The 22,465-nt window shown below is 43.8% G+C and overlaps 1 protein-coding gene across 2 annotated transcripts in view; it reads left to right on the top strand.

Moving 5' to 3' along the window:
• Window positions 1-22,465, top strand: part of LOC121005057 — a 50,272-nt gene that overhangs the window by 16,706 nt on the left and 11,101 nt on the right. For both annotated transcript variants that reach the window (XM_040437576.1, XM_040437575.1), the window contains exons 2-3: window positions 972-1,049; window positions 16,082-16,114. In XM_040437576.1, the coding sequence (XP_040293510.1) occupies window positions 972-1,049; window positions 16,082-16,114 (111 nt within the window). The remainder of the gene's footprint in view (window positions 1-971; window positions 1,050-16,081; window positions 16,115-22,465) is intronic.

Here is a 22,465-nt window from a genome sequence, read left to right as displayed (position 1 = left end):
AGGGGTAGTGGAGGAAGTGAGGGCATATTGGCAGGGGAGTGAAGTGGACAGGACTGCAGCGGAGGAGGTGGCATAGTGGCAGGGGTAGTGAAGGGGACAGGACTACAGCGGAGGAAGTGAGGGCATAGTGGCAGGGGTGGGGACAGGACTGCAGCGGAGGTGAGGGCATAGTGGCAGGGGTAGTGGAGGAGGTGAGGGAAGAGTGGCAGGGCAGTGGCGGGGACAGGTCTTAAGCGAAGGAGGTGAGGGAAGAGTGGCAGGGGTAGTGAAGGGGACAGGACTACAACGGAGTAGGTGATAACATAGTGGCAGGGCAGTGGAGGGGACAGGATTGCAGAGGAGGAGGTGAGGGATAAGTGGCAGGGGTAGTGAAGGTGACAGGACTGCAGTGAAGGAGGTAAGGACATAGTGGCAGGGCAGTGTAGGGGACAGGACTGCAGCGGAGGAGGTAAGGGCATAGTGGCAGGGGTAGTGGAGGAGGTGAGGGCATGGTGTCAGGGCAGTAAAGGGGACAGGACTGCAGTAGAGGAGGTGAGGTCATGGTGGCAGGGCAGTAAAGGGGACAGGACTGCAGCGGAGGAGGTGAGGTCATAGTGGTAGGACAGTGGAGGAGACAGGACTACAGCGGAGGAAGTGAGGGCATAGTGGTAGGGCAGTGGAGGAGACAGGACTGCAGCGGAGGAGGTGAGGGCATAGTGGTAGGACAGTGGAGGAGACAGGACTACAGCGGCGGAGGTGAGGGCATAGTGGTAGGACAGTGGAGGAGACAGGACTGCAGCGGAGGAGGTGAGGGCATAGTGGTAGGACAGTGGAGGAGACAGGACTGCAGCGGAGGAGGTGAGGGCATAGTGGTAGGACAGTGGAGGAGACAGGACTGCAGCGGAGGAGGTGAGGGCATAGTGGAAGGACAGTGCCACATTGTGTTCTATTACTTGGGTCACTGATTTTTTTTTATTTTTTATAATTAATAGAAATTAACTTGGGCAAAATACTGGTTTAAGCTTCAGAACACGACATTGTATTTCTACACCAAGAGAGACGCCGAACCCGTGAGTACTGCCCCATGTAATATCACACATGTAATACAGATAGTCCAATGTAATTTCGCACATGTAATACAGACAGTCGTATGTATTATCACACATGTAATACAGACACTGCCCCATGTAATAGCACAGATGTAATACAGACAGTCCCATGTATTATCACACATGTAATACAGACAGTCATGGACACTCCAGTGACAGTGGCCTGGAGATCAGAGAGACTGGCAACACGTGGGTTAATCTGAATGGTTCCTTGTAGATCCTTTGTGTCTGTGTTGTTTTGGTAATGACCACACCTCTGGAAGGTGTTGTTTGTTTGGTAATTTAACCTCCCCTATTTATTACTGCTTACCCCTTCTAGGGGTGCGGTTTATAGCTTATAGTTTCTGGACTCTGGGCTAGCTGGTTGTTGGTTCTCGGTTGAGCTCCTGGCGCTGTTATAATCGCTATTTTTGTATGGACTACTGGGAATGAGTTTTTGTAACTAATAGTCAATCGTCATTTAGACAGTTAGAAGATACATGCCACCTGTGGTAGTAGAGGCTTCATTGTATTTTTCATCTGAACATAAATTCCAAAGCATGAGAAGTGTCAAGATGGTCCCCCGAGTCTATATTATAGTTGGTTCATGTATCAAAGTTTGTCTCTCAGCTCTGAGATAAGGCCTCCAGATGAAAGGTATGTGTAGTGTTGAAGATGTCAGGCATGTATGAGTTAACCCTTAATGGTATGATGCTTATAGCTTATACAACAGTGCCACCTAGGTATGAGTAGGTAACACTACACCAGTATCAAAAGTGCATTCTGCGTAGTGTTATGACATCACATTCCTTATCAATGTACACGCCTATCCGACAATGATTGGAGAGTTCCAAACTAGGAAGGTGTGTTCATCTGATAAGTTTTTGGTTAAGAAAATACATACCAAAAAGAAAAAAGAAGGAGAAAGACAGAGAAAAAAAGAAGGAAAACAAAGAAAAAGAGAGCCTGGAGAGAAATCTTGATTATCCGAGAAACTCTTGAGAGCTGACTTCCCCTAGACTCTGCCTATCACCTACTTTCACGGGTACTGTATGATTTTTATGCGTGTGTAGTATTGATAAATTAATTTGCTTTATATCTACCCAAAATCCCCCTTTTGTGTGGATATAGTGTTAAGGTGCTACATCAATATTGGTGTTATTCAGTTACGATGCATATAACTGAATAAAGGATCTAATATTGAATTTGGAAAAAATTTCACTGTTGGGAATCTTTATATTCCCTAGTTTGATATCAAGCCGATAAATTTATAAGCTTTAACAATGTAATGGCGGGGGGCACACCGATAATAAAGTGAAGGAGTGCAGGCCTGGTATAAACAAAAGCATGAGCTAAGCTAAGAGAAAGAAATACCAAAAACAGCCGCACCTCCAAGAAACAATAATGATTTATTAAAGACACAAAATTTTAAAACCATGGACAAATACAGCCTGATCCCACTGGAGGGAGAAGATGATGAAAATGAGACAAACCTCATCCAAAAGAAGAAGAGGCGGACAAAGATCCTACCACATTCTTCAAGAAGAAACTTGATCAACTCTTGAGAAGAGCCCTTGATATGAGGATTATCACTAAGCGGGAACATCTGTTCTTGGAGGTGAGTTGCCCCATCACACCTACGTTCTATATGTTGCCCAAGGTTCATAAACATTTACAAAATCCACCTGGCCGCCCAATTGTGGCAGGGATTGGGGGCCTGTGTGAGCAAGCCTGTATTTATTTGGACTTTTTCTTGCAGTCTTTTGTTTTGGGCCTTAAATCCTACATTCGGGACTCTATGCATCTAATTCAGGTATTAGGAGACATCACCCTACCTCCCGGTACCCTGATGGTTACCTGTGATGTCGAGTCACTGTACTCAAATATTGCTCACAATGATGGACTAGAGGCTGTGAAATTCTTCCTGTCTGGCTCCACTACTGGTGACGCGGCTCATCACACATTCCTGGTGAGTTTACTGGAGTTCGTGCTCACGCACAATTACTTTGTCTTCGATCGGACCTTTTACAGACAAGTTTCTGGCACAGCCATGGGTGCACGGTGTGCACCCTCCTATGCCAACCTGTTTTTGGGTTGGTGGGAGGCCACACTTGTGTACCCATTGGACCAATTCAGAAACCAGGTGATTGGTTGGTACCGATTTATCGACGACATCGTCTTTCTTTGGCAGGGGTCACAACAAAATTGCGAGGAGTTCATTGGCCATCTAAACAAGAACCCATTGAATATATTCCTAACGCATAAGATTTCGGATTCTGAAGTCGAGTTCCTGGATCTCCGGATCAGATTGAGAGACTCCAAAATTGTTACATCCCTGTTTCGAAAAAGCACTGCCACCAATAACTTACTTCATTTTGCCAGCTTCCACCCGACACATCTAAAGAAGGGGATACCTAGGGGCCAGTTTTTACGTCTACGACGCAACTGTTCCGATCTGAATGATTTTAAAGAGGCCGCACAAGATCTGACATCACGTTTGAATGAGAGGGGTTATCCCAAAAAGGTCACAGCCCAGGCATTCGAGAGGGCCAAAGGGGCTAATCGCGAAGATCTATTTATACCTAAGGTAAAATCAAGAGATAATAAAATACGTTTAATCACCAGGTATAATAACCAGTGGTCTGATCTTTACAGAATTCTAAATACACACTGGTTCTTACTTCGCTCGGATGCCAAATTAGCCTCGCATGTGGATGAAACACCCAGGATTGTGGCTCGGAGGGCACCTAATTTTAAAGATACCCTGGTACGTAGCCACTTCCAACGACCTGTTGTTTCCACGGCCAGGGGTGGCGCATTGAAGGGCACATATCCCTGTGGGGATTGTAATATTTGCCAGTTCATGCTCCACTCGGATACTCTCTCCTATGGAGATAACCGCAGTGTAGATTTAAAACACTATGTCAATTGCCGTTCCAGGAATGTTGTCTACGCCCTGCTCTGCCCCTGTAACAAGATCTATGTGGGCCAGACCATGCAGGAGCTCAGGAAAAGAGTACAACAACATACATCGAATATTCGCTTAGCAGCACGAGACAGAAGCAAGGGGGAGAAACCCCTGACATCAGTGGCAACCCATTTCTTGGATTGTCATGAGGGCAGGTATGATGATTTACGGGTGGCAGGACTGGACATTGTTCGGGGCAACATTAGGGGTGTCTTTATCTCCAAAAGGTTGCTTTGTTCTGAATCAAGGTGGATCTTCAACCTTGGTTCACAGTTTCCAGAGGGTTTAAATGAAGAACTAACTTTCACGGGTTTTTACACATAGATCTTGTCTTGATCTAATAAAGATTATGTTTTAATCATCTACCCCTTGGTTATCTTTATGGGTATCAGCACGTTTCACCCTTTTCTCACCCCTTTTACCTCATGTTTTAGGTTCCACAAAGACCCACTGAAACCTGACTATGGGACCCACTGAAGCCATGGACTTCACTTCCTTCTTCATGGAGCATACTCGACACTTGGCACTTTAAGCATTTTTGGGTACCTTTGGTCATCTGACCATGGGAACCTTGGAAATCGTTGACTTCACTTCCTTCCCTATGGAGTATATTTGACACTTAGCACTTTAAGCACTTTAGGCACCTTTGGTCACTTTATTTGTACAGTCGTTGAGCCACCCTTTTTTATTGAAAATGTCCTCCTTGAGCTCTTTGTATTGGTGTCACTGCTTTAATAAGTAGCAAGGCTGAAGATCAGCCTGTGTTTGTGGGAGGGGCGAAGGAGACCTATATAGCGCCGCCTCGCTCTCCCATCATGGACGCCGCGCTCTACCGTGACGTCTCTGCACTTCCGGTTTCAGTGCCGACGCTGCCGCTTACCGCTGCTGCTCGTTCCTGTTCCTGCTTGTGCTCGTTCCTGCTCGTTCCTGCCTCCGGTCGGAAGTTCTCAACCTTCCCGAACCGCGCTCCCCTGGTAAGCGAAGCGGCGCCTTGAGCTGCTCCCTTTCCTGGGAGCCTCGGCGCCGCGCTCTTCAAACGATTTCACTTGTCTGCCTGCTGGCCCCACCTCCCGCACTGGTCTCCAGGCAACACCGACGCTTCCACATGTCTGCCTGCTGGCCTCACCCCCCGCACTGGTCTCCAGGCAACGCCGACGCTTCCACACGTCTGCCTGCTGGCCCCACCTCCCAAATCCAATTAGTTTAGAATCAATTCCCTCATCTGTAAGTGGAGATAGGTTCCTGAAGAACTCTCTTTGGTGCTGCACCACAGTAATGAATGCCGTCCTGTATAGGACCACACATAGCAGGCAGTCCAGCTCTCATGCTTCCTTCCAAAAGTCAAACACAGCTCTGCTATATCATTACATTATAATGGTACGATCGCAGCGATCTTCACCAGCATGTATCTGCTTATCTGTACATAGATCATATAGCATTGTCCTGCAACTTCTCTTATCCTCTGCTGCTATCAAGCTTTGCTAATCGTTCATATTTCCATGGTAGCTCGTCAATTATGCAGTTCTCCACCATTCTTAAGATCTCTACTAAAACGTCAGTGTCTGCCACACGGCAGATTCAGGTCAAATTGTCCGCCACGCTATTGTCTGCCACGCAGCAGCTTCATGTCAATTTTGTCTGTTTCATTCACGCTATTTTCTGCCACGCAGCAGATTCATGTCAATTTGTCTTTTCCTTAGATTAATTCACGCTATTGTCTGCCACGCAGCAGTTTCATTTCAATTTTTCCTCAGGTTCATCCACGCTATTGTCCGCCACGCAGCAGATTCATGCCAATTTGGTCTGTGTCATTCACGCTATTTTCTGCCACGCAGCAGATTCATGTCAATTTTGTCTTTTCCTTAGATTCATTCACGCTATTGTCTGCCACGTGGCAGTTTCATGTCAATTTTTCCTCAGGTTCATCCACGCTATTGTCTGCCACGCAGCAGATTCATGTCAATTTTGTCTTTTCCTTAGATTCATTTACGCTATTGTCTGCCACGCAGCAGATTCATGTCAATTTTTCCTTAGGTTCATCCACGCTATTGCCTGCCACGCAGCAGATTCATGTCAAAAAGTTATCTTTTCCTTGGATTCATTTACGCTATTGTCTGCCACGCAGCAGATTCATGTCAATTTTTTGTCTTGCTTTAGGTTCATGCACGCTATTGTCTGCCACGCAGCAGATTCATGTCAATTTTCCGGTTTCGCTTTCAGGTTTTCATGCACGCTATTGTCTGCCACGCAGCAGATTCATGTCAATTTTATGTCTTGCTTTAGGTTCATGCACGCTATTGTCTGCCACGCAGCAGATTCATGTCAATTTTCTGTCTTACTTTAGGTTCATTCACGCAATTGTCTGACACGCAGCAGATTCATGTCAATTTTCCGGTTTCGCTTTCAGGTTTTCATGCACGCTATTGTCTGCCACGCAGCAGATTCATGTCAATTTTCTGTCTTGCTTTAGGTTCATGCACGCTATTGTCTGCCACGCAGCAGATTCATGTCAATTTAATTTCTTGCTTTAGGTTCATTCACGCAATTGTCTGCCACGCAGCAGATTCATGTCAATTTTCTATCTCATTTAATGTTTCATCCACGTAATCGTCTGCCACGCAGCAGATGCCCTTTCCGGTCTCGTTTCTTTCCCTGACACGCATCAGGTTCTCAGTTTTGGTCTGCCACGCAGCAGTCCATGTTAGTTTTCCTGACACGCATCAGGTTCATCCACCGCCCTGTCACGCATCAGGGTCTGGTTCTCACGTCTCGTTTGCACTTCCTGACACGCATCAGGTGCTGTCGTGGTCCTGCCACGCAGCAGGTGCATCGGCCGCCCTACTCGGCCCGTTCTAACCTGGTCGGACCCTGATGCGCCTCAAGGGCTTCGCCTCTAGCCACGCAGCTAGTTCACGGGTTCCGGCCGCCCGCAAGGCATCAGGTCATTCAAGGGCGCCTCACATGTATCGGGCACGGTCAAGCTTGACCCTCAGCTTCCGCTCCTTGATTCATGTCAGGTTCTACCTTTCTTCTGCATCTCTCAAACCTCACCCCATGTTTTTAGGGTCACCCCGGAGGTTCGTCTAGGTTCAAAAATTCGCTAGGCGAAGTCCTCAAGGTACCAATCCTAGGCCCCCCTTTTTCATCCAGGTCACTTCCGTTCAAAAAAAAAAAAAAAAAAAGATGGGTCCGGTCGTCTGTCCGCCGCGCGGCAGATTCACGTCATTAATTTACTGAGACGCTTGGGTTTGTTCTGTCGTTTGTCTGCCGCGCGGCGGATTCATGTGATTTTATTTTCCAGAGACGCATCGATCTTATCCGGTCATTTGTCTGCCACGCAGCAGATTCATGTCATTTTATTTTTCCTGACACGCATCAGGTTCATTCGATCTTTTGTCTGCCACGCAGCAGTTCGTGTTTTATTTTCCTGACATGCATCAGGTTCATTCGCTTTATATCTGCCACGCAGCAGTTCATGTTCTATTTTCCTGACACGCATCAGGTTCATTCGATATTTGGTCTGCCACGCAGCAGTTCGTGTTTTATTTTCCTGACACGCATCAGGTTCATTCGCTTTATATCTGCCACGCAGCAGTTCATGTTCTATTTTCCTGACACGCATCAGGTTCATTCGATATTTGGTCTGCCACGCAGCAGTTCGTGTTTTATTTTCCTGACACGCATCAGGTTCATTCGCTTTATATCTGCCACGCAGCAGTTCATGTTTTATTTTCCTGACACGCATGAGGTTCATTTACCGCCCTGACACGCATCAGGGACAGGGTTTTCTTTCATGTCATATTTCATATTCCTGACTCGCATCATGTGCTTCTCCACGGTCCTGCCACGCAGCAGGTACGTCAGTCGTCTGACACGCATCAGGCCGTTTCAGCCCGGTTGGACCCTGGTGCGCCTCAGGGGCACTTGCCACTAGCCACACAGCTAGTTCACGAGCTCGACCACCTGACACGGATCAGGTCTTTCGTTTCGCTCTCTGGCCTCGCATGTATCAGGCACGGTTAAGTTAATTGACAACGCGCGCTCCCGCTCCCTGATCCACGTCAGGTTCTACTTTATCTCCAGCATCTCTCAAGCCTCATCCCATGTTTTTCCAGGGTCATCCCAGAGGTCTATTTTGTTCAAATTTCGCTTAGGTGATTTCATCCAGGTACCAGTCTCAGGTCCCTTTCCATCCAGGTCGTTCCTGTTCCACGGTTTCGTACGCCAAGTCCAGGTAATCTAGGTCAGCTCATCAGGTAATGCCAGATTCAAAAGAACAGCAGCAAGCCAGAGTCCCGCAGGAAACCAGTCACCGGGGCAATGTTCAGGGCCTTTTCCACCTCCCTAGACAATGATCCTTTCGGGCCATATAAAAGCATAGTGTCTTTACGGGTTCTTACGGCCCGGGGAATTCAGCAGCTCTCCAGGACACGCAGGCCCCACTTTAGATCAACTAGCCTGGCAGCAGACGCATTGCACCCTATCACTCCACTTCACCAAAACTTCTCAAGTGGGACCGCCAGTCAAAATTCGCTACTACCAGACCTTCAATGACTGGTGCCCGGTTGCCGTGTTCAAAAGCTATTCGCCACTGCAAAGATCCCGCGCCGGGCAGCCCTCTTTTCCCTTTCAACTCTAAACATCTCACGGCGTCACAGTTCGTTCACCACATCAGAATCTTAGCTTCGGACTAGGGTTCGATGCCAAGGCCATTTCGGGACATTCATTCCGCATAGGGGCGGCATCCGCAGCGTCAAGTCATGGGGTCCCAGCGCACGTCATCCAGAAAATGGGCAGATGGCATCTTCCCGTTTCACGCACTACGTTCCGAACCCGCAGGTTGAGGTTGCCGGAGCCTTCACCAGCTTAGCTTTACGAGTTCCGCATTAATCTTTCCTACCCGATTGATTTTTGCCCCTCATTTAGCTCGCACACGGCCATGGCTTCCGGCACACCTCAGCCATTGATAGTTGACAATCAGTCACCCCTCCCCAACTCAGTTCGTCCACTCTGCTCCCACCGTAGCCAGGACCACAAGTAGCAAGGCTGAAGATCAGCCTGTGTTTGTGGGAGGGGCGAAGGAGACCTATATAGCGCCGCCTCGCTCTCCCATCATGGACGCCGCGCTCTACCCCTCCCACCCTTCCCCTTTCTTCACCTCTCTCACCATCAGGCTTCCCCCTCATTTAGCTCGCACACGGCCATGGCTTCCGGCACACCTCAGCCATTGATAGTTGACAATCAGTCACCCCTCCCCAACTCAGTTCGTCCACTCTGCTCCCACCGTAGCCAGGACCACAACTATATTTATATACTATGATATATTTTATGTAACGTTATATACTTGTAATTATATTTCCAGTGACACAATATGTTATCCCTCGTTCTCGTATATATATATTTTTCAATATATGTATTTGTATCTATTGAATATCTTGCTCTTTTCATAATGCGCTTGCGCTACTGGCCCCTTGCTCCCCGGTGCACGGTCTCCCACCTGGTTGGCCCTCTGGGCTTTAAGTCTTTGGATAGATGTAGATGAATGTATCGGTTGTCTGAGACAATTGTTTATATTGATGTTGTCAATGATTATCCAGACTCAGGGGATTTGACGTAGATTCTGTAGGTTATATTTATTATACTAAATTCGCACGTCTGGGTATGTGTAAATAATTCTGTTTGAGCTATTAATTGATCATGAATTGTTATGTGAGTTTTTAATCGATTATGAATTTATGAGTTATTAATTGACTATGAACTGTGATATGTGGGTTTTTCAATACATATATATGCATTCTTTATCACAATTTATGTGGTGTTTTGTTTGGTTACCCTAGTGGCGCTATTTCTGGGTCAGGTGGCCTATATTGTGCCTACTGTATCTTAACAACCCTACCTTGTATATTTGCACTATATTTATTTATTTATTTATTTGTCATATATATTATGCATGTGTTATTTTTGTCATGGTTGTTAATATAGTGTTTTAGGATGATTGTGTATATTGGCCTAACATGGCCCACTGTATACTAAATGAACTTTTCATCACAATGTATCTATATATAAACCTTCTTTAAAATTATGCAAGCATACTCGATTGATTATGATACTATATGTACTATTGCTAAGTACATTTGCCCCACTTAGCCTGCGTTCCAACCAATCCCCCGCCCTGTGCGGTCCACGGGAGGGAACTGCGCGTTCTGTCGCCCGGATGTGACGCTGCGCCAGGTTCTTTTCCGGTCTGTGGAACGCACTATGGCGTCAGCTTCCGGCCGGGCGCCATTTTGCGCATGCGCATCTGCTTCATCATCATGCCGGCTTGTCCGGCACATGCGGTAGCGCTCAGACCGTGCACCGGGGAGCATTGAGGCGGTGCACCTCGATATGCCCACCTGCCCGCCTCTCCTCTCAATTGCCTCAACAGGTTTGACCACAGATGTATTTCATTATATGTTAATTATTGTTAGTATATAAACTCTGAAGCACTACTACAGATTTACATGGACCTCTGATGAAGCTAGTTAGAGACTAGCGATACGCGTGAGGAAAGGAAATTTATTTTCCTGTTTGTCCCACTGAAGGGTTGTTCATCATTCTCTCTCCTCCTGTGTTACCACTGTGCTACCGGATAAGTATACCATTTTGGTCCTATGGATATGTTCTGCTTATGTTAGCACCATGTTATTTATGGTACTTTTGGATGAGGTTTGTCTCATTTTCATCATCTTCTCCCTCCAGTGGGATCAGGCTGTATTTGTCCATGGTTTTAAAATTTTGTGTCTTTAATAAATCATTATTGTTTCTTGGAGGTGCGGCTGTTTTTGGTATTTCTTTCTCTTAGCTTAGCTCAAATTTATAAGCTTTATTGCAATACTCCTAATTAGTGTTGATCGAGCACCGAAGTGCTCGTGTGCTCGGGTGCTCTGGCCGAACACATCGGTATGCTCGTGTGCTCTACCGAGCACAATGAAGTCAATGGGAGAACCCCAGGCACCCCTTGCTTGGAAGAGAAGAGGGTGTCTGGTTTATAAAAAAAAGGTTAGAAATTTATGGAAACCCAATCAAAATGGTTTGGAAACAGCATTAAGAGAATAGCTGGATGTGTCTTGGACTCCTATTATCTACGACATACAATAGACAACCACACAAAGGCTTTATGCCAAAAGCCACGTATGTGCAAGCCATCAATCTATCCATGAGACAGATACCAGGCTTAGTCAGCATACCTTACAATGGCAGCCTTGTGCACTATGAGACATTCCAAACCACCTAATATCTGACTGAGAGCCTGTAAACCTCAAAGTTACTTCAGATCTGTTGGATGGCTTGGGTGGACCTGCGCACCTAGATCAATATCATTAGAGAGACAAAAAGTTTTCTGATTGTCCTAACATAATATTCAATAACCTTTATATACAGTTTTGTCATGTAAAAACTCATTTGCATAAACATGGGCATATGGGAAAGACATGCAAATGAGCAGAATCTGCCTTGTTTTTAAGCTGAAAAACCATTTGCATGGAAAATTTGCAATCTACACTACTCATGAACAGTGCCATCTATTGGTTTCATAATCTTATGACAAGACAATTAGTGTAGCCTTTTGCATGGAAAATTCGTGATTACAATATTTGCGATCTACACTACACATGAACAGCGCCATCTATTGGATTCATAGTCTTGTCATAAGATTATGAAACCAATAGATGGCGCTGTTCATGAGTAATTACAAGCAGGGCAATAGTCCTCAGATGCACCCTAGCTTATATTACTGCAGATAAAGTGCTAGAAGATGTGTGAATGATAGCAGCAATCCGATATACACCTCAGTGTTAGCGTAGGCTATTATAGGCTGAGCGCTACACGGTGTGTGGACTCTGTTGAGCAGTATTCCCCACTTACTAAAGCCCCAACAAGATGAACAGCGCCATATGTTGGTTTCATAGTCTTATGACAAGACCAATTGTCTTGTCATAATACTATGAAACCAATAGATGGCGCTGTTCATGAGTAGTGTAGATCGTGAATATTCTAATTGCTAATTTTTATTGCAAATTTTCCATGCAAAAGGCTACACTAATAGTCTTGTTATAAGACTAGGAAACCAATAGATGGCTCTGTTCATGACTCATGAACAGCGCCATCTATTGGTTTCATAGTGTTATGACAAGACTATTACTCTTCTCATAAGACTATGAAACCAATAGATGGCGCTGTTCATGAGTAGTGTAGATCGCAAATTTTCCATGCAAATGGTTTTTTAACTGAAAAACAAGGCAGATTCTGCTCATTTGCATGTCTTTCCCATATGCCCATGTTTATGCTAATCAGTTTTTACATGACAAAACTGTATAGAAAGATTATTGAATATTATGTTAGGACAATCAGAAAACTTTTTGTCTCCCTAATGATATTGATCTAGGTGCGCAGGTCCACCCAAGCCATCCATGAGATCTGAAGTAACTTTGAGGCTTACTGGCTCTCAGTCAGATGAGAGCTGGTTTGGAAAGTCTCATAGTGCACAAGGGTGCCATTGTAAGGTATGCTGACTAAGCCTGTCATCTGTCTCATCGATAGAATGATGGCTTGCATATACCTGGCTTTTGGCATATAGGCTTTGTGTGGTTGTCTATTATATGTCGTAGATAATAGGAGTCCAAGACGTATCCAGCCATCCTCTTAATGCTGTTTCCAAACACATTTTGATGGTGTTTCCATCAATTTCTAACCTTTTTTTGTGAACCAGACACCCTTTTTTCTTCAGAGCATGGGGTGTCTGGTTTAATGCTCCGGTCTCCCATTGACTTTCATTGTATTAAATTGTACTCAAGCACCCACAGTATTCGGCCGAGCAGTCGGATGTGCCGAGCATGCTCGCTCAACACTACTCCTAATACAATCCGAGATTGGTCATAGTTCGCAGAGCAAGGGCTCATATCTGTCATTTTCTTGATTTAATTTCTTTGCATAATCAATTGATATATCTCTGCATATCATTGTGTATCATTGAAATTTACATTGATTATTTTTTTTTGTATTTTAAATTATTGTATAATAAATCATTTATATTTTTGCATAGACGCTTGTACCCTGTTCTTACTGAGTGCACAAAATAATTAGGTTCTCGGTCGAACTCTTTTGAGGTGTCTATATGTCCACCTCGTGGATCAATATCACTTGAATATTATTTTTTTGATCCATTATTTTTTTTTAATATATAAAGCATTTGCTTTATATCCCTGACAATACAGAGGACGCACAGTGCAATATCACACATGTAATACAGACACTGCACAGTGCAATATCACACATGTAATACAGACACTGCACAGTGTAATATCACACATGTAATACTGACACTGCAGTTTAATATCACACATGTATCACACATGTAATACAGAGGTCGCACAGTGTAATATCACACATGTAATACAGAGGCCGCACAGTGCAATATCACACATGTAATACAGAGGCCACACCGTGTAATATCACACATGTAATACTGACACTGCAGTTTAATATCACACATGTATCACACATGTAATACAGAGGCCGCACCGTGTAATATCACACATGTATTACAGAGGCCGCACCGTGTAAAATCACACATGTAATACAGAGGTCGCACAGTGTAATATCACACATGTAATACTGACACTGCAGTTTAATATCACACATGTAATACAGAGGCCGCACAGTGTAATATCACACATGTAATACAAAGGCCGCACCGTGTAATATCACACATGTAATACAGAGGCCGCACCGTGTAATATCACACATGTAATACAGAGGCCGCACCGTGTAATATCACACATGTAATACAGAGGCCGCACCGTGTAATATCACACATGTAATACAGACCCCGCACAGTGTAATATCACACATGTAATACTGACACTGCAGTTTAATATCACACATGTATCACACATGTAATACAGAGGTCGCACAGTGTAATATCACACATGTAATACAGAGGCCGCACAGTGCAATATCACACATGTAATACAGAGGCCACACCGTGTAATATCACACATGTAATACTGACACTGCAGTTTAATATCACACATGTATCACACATGTAATACAGAGGCCGCACCGTGTAATATCACACATGTATTACAGAGGCCGCACCGTGTAAAATCACACATGTAATACAGAGGTCGCACAGTGTAATATCACACATGTAATACTGACACTGCAGTTTAATATCACACATGTAATACAGAGGCCGCACAGTGTAATATCACACATGTAATACAAAGGCCGCACCGTGTAATATCACACATGTAATACAGAGGCCGCACCGTGTAATATCACACATGTAATACAGAGGCCGCACCGTGTAATATCACACATGTAATACAGAGGCCGCACCGTGTAATATCACACATGTAATACAGACCCCGCACAGTGTAATATCACACATGTAATACAGAGGCCGCACCGTGTAATATCACACATGTAATACAGACCCCGCACAGTGTAATATCACACATGTAATACAGAGGTCGCACAGTGTAATATCACACATGTAATACAGAGGTCGCACAGTGTAATATCACACATGTAATACAGAGGCCGCACAGTGTAATATCACACATGTAATACAGAGGTCGCACAGTGTAATATCACACATGTAATACAGACAGTTCCATGTAATATCACACATGTAATACAGACAGTTCCATGTAATATCACACATGTAATACAGACCCCGCACAGTGTAATATCACACATGTAATACAGAGGTCGCACAGTGTAATATCACACATGTAATACAGAGGTCGCACAGTGTAATATCACACATGTAATACAGAGGCCGCACAGTGTAATATCACACATGTAATACAGACGCCGCACAGTGTAATATCACACATGTAATACAGAGGTCGCACAGTGTAATATCACACATGTAATACAGAGGCCGCACAGTGTAATATCACACATGTAATACAGACGCCGCACAGTGTAATATCACACATGTAATACAGAGGCCGCGCAGTGTAATATCACACATGTAATACAGACCCCGCACAGTGTAATATCACACATGTAATACAGAGGCCGCACAGTGTAATATCACACATGTAATACAGAGGTCGCACAGTGTAATATCACACATGTAATACAGAGGTCGCACAGTGTAATATCACACATGTAATACAGAGGTCGCACAGTGTAATATCACACATGTAATACAGAGGCCGCACAGTGTAATATCACACATGTAATACAGAGGTCGCACAGTGTAATATCACACATGTAATACAGAGGCCGCACAGTGTAATATCACACATGTAATACAGACGCCGCACAGTGTAATATCACACATGTAATACAGAGGCCGCGCAGTGTAATATCACACATGTAATACAGACCCCGCACAGTGTAATATCACACATGTAATACAGAGGCCGCACAGTGTAATATCACACATGTAATACAGAGGTCGCACAGTGTAATATCACACATGTAATACAGAGGTCGCACAGTGTAATATCACACATGTAATACAGAGGTCGCACAGTGTAATATCACACATGTAATACAGAGGCCGCACAGTGTAATATCACACATGTAATACAGAGGTCGCACAGTGTAATATCACACATGTAATACAGACAGTTCCATGTAATATCACACATGTAATACAGAGGTCGCACAGTGTAATATCACACATGTAATACAGAGGCCGCGCAGTGTAATATCACACATGTAATACAGACGCCGCACAGTGTAATATCACACATGTAATACAGAGGCCGCGCAGTGTAATATCACACATGTAATACAGACCCCGCACAGTGTAATATCACACATGTAATACAGAGGCCGCACAGTGTAATATCACACATGTAATACAGAGGTCGCACAGTGTAATATCACACATGTAATACAGACAGTTCCATGCAATATCACACATGTAATGCAGTGTGCGCTGCATGGTAAAGTTGGCGTTATATATCTGCATTAATGTCTCAGTATTGGGGAGCAGAGCACACCCCATGTTCCGGCCTTTGATATGTGATTTCTTTTGCAGGCTTGTCTCCGTGGTCAATATCACATGTATTCTGTGAGTATGATGGTGACATGTCCTCAGTGTTTGCTTCCATCTGTGCAGACATTTTATATGGGCCCCTGTCCTGTTATCACAGACCACTTCATCCTGTGTTGTGCAGCTGAGAGGCCATGAGATCAGCAGTCTCTCATCTGATGACCACCAGGGGAGGGGCACGCCCTCTGCGGGCAGAGCCTGGCATGGTGTTGAGGTTTTAGGAGTGTGCACCAGAGTCCCTGGGTTGGAGCAGAGAGGATGTAGTGTGGTCTGGACTTAGAGGTGGCAGGAACAGAGGTGGGAAAAGCTGCCCCTGAGTATGAGCTGCGAAAATCGGAGAGCGAGAACTGTGCAGCCGGTCATAAGAGGAGTGTGCGCTGCAGGACAGAACCAGGGACACGGGGCCCGGCACCGGGTGTAAGAACTGCCGAACTCTATCCCAAAGAGAACATTCACTGATTGGCATTGCTGTGGGCGGAGGAGAAGAATCATACGTCCCACTATTTACTGAATCATTTCATTATTATACCGTCATTTTAACGTACCGTTATCGTACCCTTATCTTATACCGTTATTATATCGTCATCTTAATGTACCGTTATCGTACCCTTATCTTATACCGTTATTATACCGTCATCTTAGTGTACCGTTAACATACCCTTATCTTATACCGTTATTATACCGTCATCTTAATGTACCGTTATCATACCCTTATCTTATACCGTTACTATACTGTCATCTTAGTGTACCGTTATCATACCCTTATCTTATACAGTTATTATACTGTTCTCTTAATGTACCGTTATCGTACACTTATCTTATACCGTTACTATACCGTCATCTTAGTGTACCGTTATCATACCCTTATCTTATACCGTTATTATACCGTCATCTTAATGTACCGTTATCATACCCTTAACTTATGCCATTATTATACTGTCATCTTAATGTACCGTTATCGTGCCCTTATCTGAGACCGTTATCAGGGCCGTCTTTAATATTGATTGGACCCTGGGCAAGAATTTACTTGGGCCCCCTGGATCCTGCCTTCCTACACCCTAGCATGCCATTACGCCCTCCACCACAACACACACAAAAAAAAATCGACACACCTTGTAGAGTAGACTATCACCATAGACTATCATTATAAACATTGTCGCGCGGCATTGGTGTGACAAATGTTGCAGTGTAGTTGTGCCCTATGTGTCGCGCGATTATCCAGGATACAAAGGTGCTGCTCATCCTGGTACATGTAGAGGGCAGTACCCAGCATACAGGAGAGTAACAGGAGCCACTATCAGCCGGGATGTATGATATCTGTGATCTTTTAAATCTCTATTACGTTTCTGAGGGATTTCACTTTTAACCCCATCACTGCCCTGGACCTCCAGTGTTTTAACTATTCACCCTTTCAGGGCCCTATGTGTTTCCATCAGCATCATGGCATTTAAATGGAGGTGCAGGAAGCATGCTTTACCCCACCTCGATTTAAGCTCTTCCAAGCCACGGTCGTCCTGAGGATCGGTGATAAACGCCTGTAGCTGGGAAACACCATAAACCCATTCCCTAGTCTAGATCAATAGGGATTGTGGCGGGCAGTATAGCATGTGAATGGAGAGAGTAATATGTGGGCATTACATAGCAGCGTTATGTACCTACTATGTGGCCGTATTATGTTGGTGTTATAAATATGGCAGTACTATGTGAACACGTCTGTATGGGGTTATATGTGGACATTGAGCAGCAGTAGTGTATGGTTGCTATTTGGCAGTATTATTTAGAGACTGTATGATGCACATGCTCTCAGGAGTCGACACCCCTGCCTCGCAGCCTCACAGGACCAGTATGTACACATAGGGCAGTCAGATGAGAGATGCGCACCTGCACACTGGATGTGCTGACTAACCCCCAATTTTTCTTCACTGTCATCTGAATGTACTGTTATCATACCCTTATCTTATACCGTTGTTATACTGTCATCTTAATGTACCGTTATCGCACCCTTATACCGTTATTATACCGTCATCTTAATGTACCGTTATCATACCCTTATCTTATACCGTTGTTATACTGTCATCTTAATGTACCGTTATCATACCCTTATCTTATACCATTATTATACTGTCATCTTAACGTACCGTTATCGTACCCTTATACCGTTATTATACTGTCATCTTAACGTACCGTTATCGTACCCTTATTATACTGTCATCTTAATGTACCGTTATCATACCCTTATCTTATACCGTTATTATACTGTCATCTTAATGTACCGTTATCGTACCCTTATACCGTTATTATACTGTCATCTGAATGTACTGTTATCATACCCTTATCTTATACCGTTGTTATACTGTCATCTTAATGTACCGTTATCGTACCCTTATACCGTTATTATACAGTCATCTTAATGTACCGTTATCGTACCCTTATACCGTTATTATACAGTCATCTTAATGTACCGTTATCATACCCTTATCTTATACCGTTGTTATACTGTCATCTTAATGTACCGTTATCGTACCCTTATCTTATACCGTTATTATACTGTCATCTTAATGTACCGTTATCGTACCCTTATACCGTTATTATACTGTCATCTTAATGTACCGTTATCGTACCCTTATACCGTTATTATACTGTCATCTTAATGTACCGTTATCGTACCCTTATCTTATACCATTATTATACTGTCATCTTAACGTACCGTTATCGTACCCTTATACCGTTATTATACTGTCATCTTAATGTACCGTTATCGTACCCTTATCTTATACCATTATTATACTGTCATCTTAATGTACCGTTATCGTACCCTTATCTTATACCGTTATTACACCGTCATCTTAGTGTACCGTTTTCATACCCTTATCTTATACCGTTATTATACTGTCATCTTAGTGTACCGTTATAGTACCCTTATCTTATACCGTCATCTTAATGTACCGTTATCGTACACTTAACTTATACCGTTATTATACTGTCATCTTAATGTACCATTATCGTACCCTTATACCGTCATTATACTGTCATCTTAATGTACCGTTATCGTACTCTTATCTTATACCGTTAATATACCATCATCTTAGTGTACCGTTTTCATACCCTTATCTTATACCGTTATTATACTGTCATCTTAATGTACCGTTATCGTACCCTTATCTTATACCGTTATTACACCGTCATCTTAGTGTACCGTTTTCATACCCTTATCTTATACCGTTATTATACTGTCATCTTAGTGTACCGTTATAGTACCCTTATCTTATACCGTCATCTTAATGTACCGTTATCGTACACTTAACTTATACCGTTATTATACTGTCATCTTAATGTACCATTATCGTACCCTTATTTTATACAGTTAATACACCGTCATCTTAGTGTACCGTTTTCATACCCTTCTCTTATACCGTCATCTTAATGTACCGTTATCATACCCTTATCTTATACCGTCATTATACTGTCATCTTAATGTATCGTTATCGTACCCTTATCTTATACCGTTATTATACCATCATCTTAGTGTACCGTTTTTATACCCTTATCTTATACCGTTATTATACTGTCATCTTAGTGTACCGTTATAGTACCCTTATCTTATACCGTGAAAGTTAAGGGTTTGAGCAGCTCTCACCTGCCGAGGATTCCACCGGTATAGCACGGACCAACTCCTTCACCCGAAAATAGGAGAGATATGTAGATATGAAGAAAAAGTGAATTTTGTCCAGCTTGTATTTGTGGCAATCCGAAGGCTTTTATTCAATAATCAGTAAAATCCAGGTACAGAAAGCAGAGTCAAACTGTTGACTCTGCTTTCTGTACCTGGATTTTACTGATTATTGAATAAAAGCCTTCGGATTGCCACAAATACAAGCTGGACAAAATTCACTTTTTCTCCTTATCTTATACTGTTATTATACTGTCATCTTAATGTACCGTTATCATACCCTTATCTTATACCGTTATTATACTGTCATCTTAATGTACCGTTATCATACCCTTATCTTATACCGTTATTACACCGTCATCTTAGTGTACCGTTTTCATACCCTTCTCTTATACCGTCATTATACTGTCATCTTAATGTACCGTTATCATACCCTTATCTTATACCGTTATTACACCGTCATCTTAGTGTACCGTTTTCATACCCTTCTCTTATACCGTCATCTTAATGTACCATTATCATACCCTTATCTTATACCGTCATTATACTGTCATCTTAATGTATCGTTATTGTACCCTTATCTTATACCGTCATCTTAATGTACCGTTATCGTACACTTATCTTATACCGTTATTATACTGTCATCTTAATGTATTGTTATCATACCCTTATCTCATACCGCTATTATACCATCATCTTAATTTATCGTAACCTTATCCTATACCGTTATTATACCGTCTTCTTAATGTACCGTTATCGTACTCTTATCATATTAATGTATCATAGTGGTGTCTTATCATACCGTTATTATACCGTTCTCTTGTTGTACCATTGGAGGGCTTTTATGCCCATAAAGATAGGGTATTAGGCGTTTCCAATCAAAAGGAATCACTGCCAAGAGGAAACGCTAAAAGAAAACAAAAAAATCTTTATTATTTGTTATATTAAAACATCTTATGGGGTCGGGAAATGGCGTCAGTTGTGTGACTGCAGCAGAGGTAAAGTGCTATGCAGCGTTATACCGCACTCTCACAAGGGATAGGCGAGTTCATCACCTCTATGTACTTTCTCGCCCCCTATTTGTGAGGGTGTCATCCAGAGGGGATGGTGGCCGCCCGAGCTTAGGTAGATGGGGGCAGGCACTTGCCAATCAACCCCCCACTACTGTCCAGTCCACAATCTGAGGTGTGAACTGGAGCCTGTCTGAAGCGCTAACCTAATCGGCTGTGATATAGGGTAGATGGATCCTGGCTGCTACCCCACGTGGATTCACCCTAAGAGTTTTAACCATCATTACTTCTCTAAGAATGTGGTGACTGCACCTCACCGCTCGTGTCGGAGCCTCCGGTGCTAGTGAGGCCGAACTATAAAGAGCAAACCTCTCCCCATTAGGGGTGGAGCGAATCGGACCGGCGTCCCCTCCACCCCGTGGGTCCGGTGCGGTCACTGATCACTCACAGGAGGATGCGATGTAAGGGGACATAATGGCGGTAAGTATAAAGCTAGTAGTCAAGAGCTCATCCGCTGTAACTCCATGATTGCTTGGTCTGATCACCCCACCCATAGACACCTTCAGGTGACATCGGCAATCAGACCCTAGAGGGTAAATAGGGAAAATAATGAGAAAATTGGTGCAAAAAATATTGAAAAAAATAATAATAATAATGACGGGGACACCAGATGTGAGACCAAAGAAGGGGCGAGCCTGACAGGAGGGCAGTACTACATGCACTATGACATGTGAGCCTTGCCACCGGTATAAATGTCCCAAATCGGGGACTGAATTAGGTCAATGGTGGGGGTCGTGAGAAAAATCCCCCCCTGGGTTTACACGAAGTCCCCGATTATGACATGTATCTTAAGACACCGGGCCCACCTGCGAGGGTAATAAGGTTCCAAATGGTGGCAGAAGAAATAGTGGTGACATCATCTCAGACATGAGATATCTGAGATTAGGACGAAGCCTCCTTCTGTCAATATCTCCACCACATGGGAGTATTTAATGAGTTCAATGACTTTTATATCGGCAGCATGGCATTCTTTCACGTGTCTCGCTATTGGCGTGTCCGTTTTATTGCGAATGTCTTTAAGATGCTTGCTAATCCTGCGACGAAACTCCCGTTTGGTCTTGCCCACGTATTGGAGGCCACAAAAACAAGTGGCCAAGTAAACAACTCCAATAGTTCTGCAGTTTCTGAATCTTCTGATGGTAAACGATCTGTTAACCGGACTGGTGAACGAATTGTTCTGATGGAATTGCACGCCACAGTTTCCACATGGAAATGTCCCTTTAGCCACAGAATTAAGCCAAGTACGTGGTTGTGGTCTTTAAAAAAAACTGTGGGTTAATCTATCCCTGAGGTTTCGCCCCCCGTGAAAGGTGATCACCGATGCGGATCCCACTTGATGCCCCATGTCCGGGTCCAATTGCAGAATTCCCCAATATTTTGAAGGGATGTCTTTGACCTCACTGTGTGCCACATCGAAATTTGCAATGTATGAGTACTGCTGTCCACGTCTTCCATCAGCCGAGGGATTAATAATGACTCACGGTCTCTTCCCAAGGAATGACGATGGCCTCCTTGAATATGGTGTTGGGTACCCCCATCGTAGGGACCTCCTCTTAAATCCCTCACCACTCTATGAAAGGCTGACATGGTGGAGCAGTTGCTACATACACATAGGTACTGGCCTTTTAG

This window comes from Bufo bufo, chromosome 6, assembly GCF_905171765.1.
Source record: "Bufo bufo chromosome 6, aBufBuf1.1, whole genome shotgun sequence".
Taxonomy (NCBI): Eukaryota; Metazoa; Chordata; class Amphibia; order Anura; family Bufonidae; genus Bufo; species Bufo bufo.
This window is presented reverse-complemented; position numbering and strand designations above follow the sequence as displayed.